General features: G+C 53.6%; 1 protein-coding gene across 3 annotated transcripts; it reads right to left on the bottom strand.

The window, feature by feature from the left end:
* CPLANE2 (ciliogenesis and planar polarity effector complex subunit 2) lies at positions 1–8,123 on the bottom strand. 3 transcript variants are annotated; one of them, XM_066270341.1, is made up of 7 exons: positions 7,968–8,123; positions 7,483–7,596; positions 6,079–6,231; positions 5,371–5,495; positions 4,900–5,036; positions 4,607–4,688; positions 1–449 (listed from the first exon to the last, which is right to left on the bottom strand). In XM_066270341.1, the coding sequence occupies exons 1-7, from the start codon at positions 8,011–8,013 to the stop codon at positions 318–320; spliced, it is 789 nt and encodes a 262-aa protein (XP_066126438.1). In that variant the 5' UTR covers positions 8,014–8,123; the 3' UTR covers positions 1–317. The 3 variants fall into 3 exon arrangements, with proteins under 3 accessions (XP_066126438.1, XP_066126439.1, XP_066126437.1); XM_066270342.1 differs by lacking the exon at positions 1–449 and adding an exon at positions 3,126–3,865 and having other exon boundaries at positions 7,968–8,122; XM_066270340.1 differs by lacking the exon at positions 1–449 and having other exon boundaries at positions 3,902–4,688; positions 7,968–8,120.
* Positions 8,124–8,500: the final 377 nt, after the last annotated feature.

Raw genomic sequence — 8,500 nt, 5'->3', positions numbered from 1 at the left:
GTAGCACTTACAATATCACGATAAATGACAAAAATCATTACCACACGGAGCTGGGATTGGCAGGGGGCGCTGTCAGAGCAGAAGGGCAGGCCACCAGGGTCCCAGCTGCCCCTCGAGGGAACTGTCTTTCCAGAGGAAGGGCCCAAAGCCCCCTCACCATGATGAGGACAGCTGCAGAGCCCCCTTGAATAGGTGGCCAAGGTGAGTGTGGGGTGGGAAGTAGGGTTCCTTCAGGCCTGTCACTGGGTGACAGCAAACTGTGGATGTGAGCACTCCTGTCACAGGGGTAACAAATGTTCATCCCAGGCCCCAAGAAGCTAGGTGTCATGGCCCTGGGGTAGGGGATGCCCTCCACCTTGTCCTGCCTGCACAGTAAGCTCTGGAAGTGCAGAATGCGGTCTGATTCGTTTTTGTTTCTGCAAGGCCTTCCCCAGGGCCTGGCCGGGAACCTGTGGATGGATGGATGGATGGATGGATAGATTGATGGATGGATGGACAGGTAGTTAGACAGAGAAGTTAACAAATGGACGCACAGCCTGACCAGGCGGTGGCGCAGGGGATAGAGCATTGGACTGGGATGCAGAGGATCCAGGTTTGAGACCTCGAGGTCGCCAGCTTGAGCGCGGGCTTATCTGGTTTGAGCAAAGCTCACCAGCTTGGACCCAAAGTCGCTGGCTCAAGCAAGGGGTTACTCGGTCTGCTGTAGCCCCACGGTCAAGGCACATATGAGAAAGCAATCAATGAACAACTATGGTGTCGCAACGAAAAACTAATGATTGATGCTTCTCATCTCTCTCCGTTCCTGTCTGTCTCTCCCTATCTATCTCTCTCCCTTCTCTATCTCTAAACAAACAAACAAACAAATGGATGCACATGTGGGAGAGGACTGGACAGAGAATGGGTGAGCAGCAGATAGACAGATGGGTGAGAAAACTAGACAGGAAAACAACTGACAAATCTCTATAAGTGGGTGTACACGTGGAGGTAGACGGGCAGACTGGTGGGTGGGAGAACATGGCTAGGTGGGGGAGCAGATGGGAGCATGGGTGATGGACATGAGAATGGATGGGTAGGTGGGTGGGCGGATGAATGAGTAAATAACACCTAAGTTTATCCAGTGACCACTGACAGCATACTGTGCTATGCAGTGCAGTAGATACTGGCTATGCTGTGGTGATCAAACTGGATGGTGGGTGGCCGGGCTCCAAGTCCCAGCCCCATCTTCCTCCCTGCTTTGTTCCTTCCCAGGGAGACGGTGATGGGAAGTGTTTGCCCTTGACTTGGGGTGAAGTTGGGTGACGGGTGATTCTCTGACTGGAGCAGTGCTAACCAGGATGACTGGCCTGCCCTGTTGTGGGGAGGATCCAGGTTATCTCTCCAGAGCAACCCTCTGACTCTAGCAGAGCTGGTACCCAGGGACGATTCGAAAGCTTCCTTTCTGGGAGAGTTTTAAGCCCGGAGATAACTGGTTGGGATGCAGGGTAGCTGGTGCCCATAAGACAGGTACCTATAGCTGGAGGGTCATATTCAGGCCCAGAGGCCTTTTTTTTTTTTTTTTTTTTTTTTTTTTTCATCTTTAGCAGTTTTTTTATTTTTATTTTATTTTTTATTTTTTTTACAGAGACGAAGAGAGAGTCAGAGGGATAGACAGGGACAGACAGACAGGAATGGAGACAGATGAGAAGCATCAATCATTAGTTTTTCTTCGCGCGTTGAGACTTCTTAGTTGTTCATTGATTGCTTTCTCATATGTGCCTTGACTGCGGGCCTTCAGCAGACTGAGTAACCCCTTGCTGGAGCCAGTGACCCTGGGTCCAAGCTGGTGAGCTTTTGCTCAAGCCAGATGAGCCCGTGCTCAAGCTGGCGACCTTGGGGTCTCGAACCTGGGTCCTTCCACATCCCAGTCCAACACTCAATCCACTGCGCCACCGCCTGGTCAGGCCCCAGAGGCTATCTTCACGGGTCCTCCTCCCACAGTTTGCTGCTCCCCTGGGGGGTCCAAGTCAACTGGAGCTAAGAACCGAGGGAACTGGGCTGAATGCCAGCTGCCTAGAAGCAGAGGTAGAGGCCACAGTGGGGAGGTCTGTCGTCTACAGGCTGTGCTGCTGGGGGTCTTGGCGTCCTGCTCAGGGATATTCTTTCTCTAGGGTATGGGCTAAGCTCTGGTATCAGCTGTGAACCAGCATTGGAGGTAAGAAGGCGCTGGTCGGTCTATTAGGCCCTGGAAGGGTTGACAAGCCTATGTAGTGCCCAAGGTAGACAGACGTGACAAGTGCCATGAAGGCAATCAGTGTGAGCTCAGGAGTGTGAGCTGGGGGCTATGCCAGGAGGGGAGAATTTTAGGACAGTGCTGGTGTGTGCACACATGATCATGTGTGTGAGTATGGGGCGTACAGAGCTGCCCGTGCTGACTTCTCAAGAGGCAACTCCAAGGGCCAGTTGACTTTGGGAATCAACACAGAAACGGGCAAGTTCACTCCCCTTCCTGCTCCTGTCCTTACTGGCTTCCCACAGGGCAGAGCTGCCAACAGGCACCTCACTTCTTGACCCCCACTTGGCCCAGTGATGCTTTCTGATGCCCCCAGGCTGGCAGGGCCCTTGTCCTAAGCCTAGCTTGACAGCTTCACAATCAAGGAACTGTACACTGAGGCGCTTGCTTCCTGGACACACAGGTGGACTGTGGGAGACTGCAAGTGGCAAAGCTCTTTGTACGAGGCTTAGCCAAAGGCTAAGTTCCCCCCCACCTCCATAGTGGCTAAGAAGCTGAGTATTTGCATTCATCCCATCCCCCCACTTCACTTGCTTGCTTAAGTTGCTAGAAGCAATTTACATGCCCTTCCTCTCACTCTTTGTTTGTTCAGATGTTGGTTGATTTCACTTATGCATGGTGGTCGTGGGGATTCCTGTTTATGCCTTAAGAGCAGGGGTCTTCAAACTTTTTACACAGGGGGCCAGTTCACCGGCCCTTAGACCGTTGGAGGGCCGGACTATAGAAAAAACTATGAACAAATCCCTATGCACACTGCACATATCTTATTTTAAAGTAAAAAAACAAAACGGGAACAAATACAATATTTAAAATAAAGAACAAGTAAATTTAAATCAACAAACTGACCAGTATTTCAATGTGGAGCGCCACAGCCCCAGACCAGATGTGCATGCGTCATATGACGCGCTTCCCGAGCCATGACGCATGCGTCCACGTCACCGGAAGTAGTACGTACGTGAGCGACGTCGCGATTTGCGGCGCTGCCACATACAGTACTCCTCTCACTGACCACCAATGAAAGAGGTGCCCCTTCCGGAAGTGTGGTGGGGGCTGGATAAATGGCCTCAGGGGGCCAGATGCAGCCCACGGGCCATAGTTTGGGGACCCCTGCTTAAGAGAATTCCTGTTTTTGCCTCACATGTGTAACTTTGTATTGGAGACTTCCTTATTTGCATATGGCTATATAATAAAGCAAACCAGGGGCTGTTTTGCTGAGTTGCCATGGCTTGCAGAGGCCTCCTGATCCCATCCTTTTTCTCTTTAAGTCTATTTTCTTTCCGCATTGTTCTCACTCAGGACCTGGAATTACCAGCCGCCCTGGTTCGTGGCAGTGGACTACACCTCTCAGCCTCCCCTGCAGCTCCATGTGGCCATGTGACTAGGTACTGGCCAAAGGAATGCGGACAGAAATGAGGGGCACTGCCCTGGGCCAGACCCAAAGAAACCTCCTGGGTGACCTCTCACTTGCACTCATTGATCTGCTCATGGGATGGTGCAGCCCAGGACAAACTGGGAAGCCACATGTTGAAGATCTCAGAGCCTGGGTCTCTGAATGAACGCATGGAGCAGAGACCCCAGAGCCACCTTCACCTCCACCTGAGGAGAGACATAACCGAGAAAAACACTTCTATAGCGTTAAACCACAGAGACTTAAGGGTTTTCTGGTATAGCAGATGGTATTACTTCAGCGACAGGGTGGGGGAAAAGGTTTACAGTTGTGAGTGTTCAAAACACAGTTTATTCTCATATTATTATTTCTTTTGATTGAAGTCACTTGAGGTCCAGGGCCCAGGTGAGGGTCCCCTCTCCCCAGTCACCCTCCCTGTGTACTGCAGGAGGAAGGGACAGCAGGAGGCTGGGGGAGATGCTTGAGTCAAGGGGCCCTGTCCATGGAGTTCTTCCGTTTCCAGAGCCTAGACCCCCCCAGGGCTCAGGGAGGCCAGAGGGCCTCACACCACTGCCCCTGCCCCACACAGCACTGTGTCCCCACCTCGCTGCCGTGAATTCTGCAAGGGAAGTGCTGCTGGGGCAAGTCTTCGCAGGCCAACGTCCTCCCTGACTACTCCTTAGTATGGGATCAATACTCCTGCCCCAGCACTAGGTTCTGGGTCCAGTTTCCTGCTCTGGGTCAGCTGGGTCAATAGTAGGGATCATAGGTGCCCATTCATGTCAGCCAGGGGTGTTCTCTGGGGGGTTGGGGAGCAGGCCAGCTGCCACCTGGTCCTGGTGCCACAGCTGCTCCGCCAGGCCATTGAGCACGTGGGCGACGTCGGCCAGCCCTGCCCACCCATCCAGTGTGCGCCCATCAGCCAGCCGCCGCCCCGGCACACTCTTTACCCGCAGGAGGGGCAATTCCCAGGTCTGCCGAAAGGTTGTGAGGTCACGCTCAGGCACATCCGTGTGCATGTACTGGTCAAATCTGGAGGAGGGTTAAGGAGCCTCTGCTAACCACCCCATCAAACCCAGCCTTCTGCCTCTTCCCTGGAGCCTCACACCCACGGTCTGGGGGAGACCCTGCTGCAGCCTTTAAAATAAAGTCCATGGGGCAGGACCCCATGGCTGGGCAGAGGTAGGGTCTACATCTTGCCAAATGTGGCCTCTGACAGTCCTAGGGTCTACCCAAAGGATACTTGGAGCCCACGACCATCCTGACAACAGCAGGGGCCTCGCCTGCGATACGGGTCAGCTGTCCAGGGAGGTCTTCGAAGGAGGCCCGGTCAGTGAAAGAGAAGAGGAAGAGGACAGCGTCTGTTTTCTCTGTGCAGGCCTGGGGGTACAGAGGCTGACTCAAGGCTGTGACCACGGGACGGCACCCTTCTATCCCTGCAGGGCCTCGAGAAGTCGCAGCACAATCCCTCCCTTTACAAACTGGAAAACTAAGGCCCAGAGCAGTGGGTGGCTGGTCCCAGGGCAAACCTTGGCTGGGATCTAGTCCCCAAGGCTAGCTCAGAGCTCTCCCAGCTAGAGCAGTACCCTTAGCCCATTTGTGCCCAATTCTGGCTCCTGCAAGCCAGGCAGGCTGGGCTCAGACACCCGAACTCAACAGCCCACCCCAGACAACTGGCCCCTCCGGGACCCACCCAGCCCACCTGCATGCTCACCGGCAGCATGTGGTCGAACTTTTTGAGCGCAGACTCCCCACAGTCCCAGAACTCAAAGCGGAACATGACGACACGGTCACTGACCTGCAGCTTGGCCGGCCAATATACCACGGTGGTCTGGATGCCTGGGGAGCCGGGGTCAGCCACTTAGCACTTAGAGGTGGGGAGAGGTAGGGGGCCAGGAAGGGACAGGAAAAATACGCCCTTGCCCTCACGGGTCCGAGTCTGATAGGGAAAACTCCCTGATCTGGGAGAATCCTGTCTGGTGAGGGAAACCAACCTGCCCTGGAGGAGCCCCCAGTCTACCAGGGAGACACTGCCCTAGCACCAGCCATGACAACAAAGTTTCACTCATATGTACAAGAACACCCAAAGGTCCCAGGATACTGGAGGATGTTGCAACATGATGGTCCATCAGCATCCAGTGGAAGGAAACAAGGAAAGAAGATTATAGTGTTTCCTGAGCACCAACCTTGTGCCAGCTCAATGCTAAGCATGTTACCACCACTATCACTAGCACCAACCTCCCAACAACTCCATAAGATTGGTACCATTATCGCTGTTAGACAGAGGAGCCAATAGGCTCAGAGAAGCGAAATGACTTCCCAAAGCTGCAGAGTAAACGGTGGGGCGGCTGGTTCAAATCCCAGATTGTGTGGCCCAGAGTCTTTTCTCCACCCTAGGAAAGGCCTCCAAAGATGGACTCACCAGTGGTCTCATGGTGTACCACGGGCACCTCCAGACCAGCTAGCTTGGCCACCAGCGCCGTCTTGCCCACGCCACTCTTTCCAGACACAAAGATCTTGTAGCTGGCTGTGTCAATGGCCACAGCTGGGGGCAGCACTGGTCGCTCAAGTAGTCCTGGGGCAAGGAGGGAGTCGTGTGGGGTTAGGCTGTTCCACCCAGAGTCTTGACCCATCAGACCCCGGGTGGGATAACCTCACCTCTATGGGCTTTTCACTGCCAACCATCTGTGGTTCTCTACACGCACTACCGAGGCCTGGGACACAGGCAGCACCCCTGGATGAATCTCTGCTGAGAACACATGCTCTGTGAGCTGGGCCAACGCCCACTCCAAACAACACCAAATTATTTAAGTTTGATGCACGAGATGGTTATCACATGTTCCAGATTTCTCACATGTAAAAGCAAGGTGTTTCATAACTCCTCAGCAGAGAAATATCATCAGAAGTATTCTTACTATAAATAAACTCCTTACAGTTAATATATCAAGATCTTTTTTTTTAAGATTTTTTTTTTAATTTTAGAGAGAGGAGAGAGAGAGAGAGAGAGAGAGAGAGAGAGAGAGAGAGAAAGGCAGGGGGAGAGGAGTGGGAAGCATCAACTCGCAGTTACTTCCCTTATGTGCCCTGACCTGACAAGGTGGGGGTTTGGAACCAGCAACCTCAGCATTCCAGGTTGACGCCCTATCCACTGCGCCACCACAGGTCAGGTTCAAGATCTTTATGAATGTTTTTAATTTAAAACTTGCACACAAAAAAAGTTTAGATTATGATATATCGGTAGACAGAGGACCCAAAGTCCTAAGTTATGGGTTGCCCTTTCATTCTCTGGCTTTAAGCCCTCTAGGGCTTCATCTCTCTTAGTCAGAGGTGGACTCTCATGGCCAATGCCAGGTCCTTCTGCTGGCCTGTCAGCCCGGCCCTGCCTGCAGGAGCTGGCTTCATCCTGGGGAACAGGAGTGTCTTATCCTGGAGACAGCAGAATAAGAAAGAGGCTTGTGTCTCCTCACTAGTCTTAACAAGACTGTAAGATGTGCTATGGAGGTGAAATGGGAGTCTGTGGTGTAAAGTGCCCAGCAGAGGGCCCTGGCACCGGGTGAGGGCTCAATCAACAGCCTCTCTGGTGACAGTAGTTCCTGGCAGGGTTTCACCTGTTTCCATGTTTGTGGCTCTGATGATGGAATTGGCTCTAAGAAGATTTTGGGGTGGGGGCGGGCCCCAGGGATAGCCCAGGGGTCCCCAAGGCTGACGAGTGCAGTGCCGCGGGCCCTCACTGCTTTGCTTCTCTGTTCCCCTCAGGGAGCAATAGGTGTGACTGTTCTCCCTAAGGAATGGCAGGTGACAAGCTTGGGGGAGGGAGGGTACTTACCAAACACCCGCCGGCGGTTCTTGCGCAGGATGTAGGCCAGGTACTCCTTGCCCTCGGTGCTTTCGTGCCAGTCCAGAACAATCACCGAGCCCGGGGCGGGTGGTTTGGCCATGGCTGTGCACCCCAACGGGGGAAGGAGATGGCAGAATGTTGAGTGCGGGGGAAGGGAGAGGGGAACTGTTCCAAGCTGGAGCTGTAAGTCCTCTTACCTGCAGTCTGGCTCGCTGGCAGAGCCTACCCTCCTTCTTGGGTGGTAGAGCAGTATGGAGCCCCACCCTTATTATCCCGATTACACTTTTGGAGTCCCCGCTCCCTCTCACTGCCCGAGGGTGTTACTCATTCCCATCTACCTCTATTACCCAGAAGGTGTCATTCCATACTCTTTTCTACCCCGTATTGCCCCCCACCCCCGGTGTGTGTGTGGGGGTGTCATTCCCATTACTGCCCCGAGGGTATTTACAGGGTTTTTTTCTCTCCCTTGTTACCTCTGGGAGGGGTCACACAGCCTTGTTTCTCCTCTACTTCTCCCATACCGACTGCCGGGTGGACAAGGTTCCTTTAAAAGTGCTTCCCGCGCTCCCACCTCCCAGCCCGCCGGGCCTACTTCCGCCCGGCCCGCGATCGGCTTCGGCGCGCGCGCCGCCAGGCCAGGCGCCGGTGCAGGAGGCGCATGAGCCGAGGGTGTGGTCATGAAGCCGCCAGGGGGCGGGGTTAGGTTGCCAGGTTGGGGCGGGATTGGTCTCTCCTACGTCAGCCCTTAACAGAGCGCAGTGACACCTTGGACAGGGCTTTTCTCTCTGAAGATATCTTCTTTTCCCTATCGCTTTGTCAGAGCCCCCGTTTTTCCTCCGAAACTCAGATTCCCTTGTCCAGGAGCACAGGATACACTGCCTCTATGTGCCGGTTCCTTCTTCCATAAAGGAGAAGTGAAATACTATTGTCTCCTAGGCTTCTTTACAACAGTGCCCTGTCCACAGCAGTGCTCAATGATTTATTAAAATAATAAATTATTATTCCA

The sequence above is a fragment of the Saccopteryx bilineata genome, chromosome 3 (assembly GCF_036850765.1).
Source record: "Saccopteryx bilineata isolate mSacBil1 chromosome 3, mSacBil1_pri_phased_curated, whole genome shotgun sequence".
NCBI lineage: Eukaryota > Metazoa > Chordata > Mammalia > Chiroptera > Emballonuridae > Saccopteryx > Saccopteryx bilineata.
The sequence above is the reverse complement of the archived record's forward strand: the minus strand, read 5'-3'. Positions and strand labels throughout refer to the sequence as shown.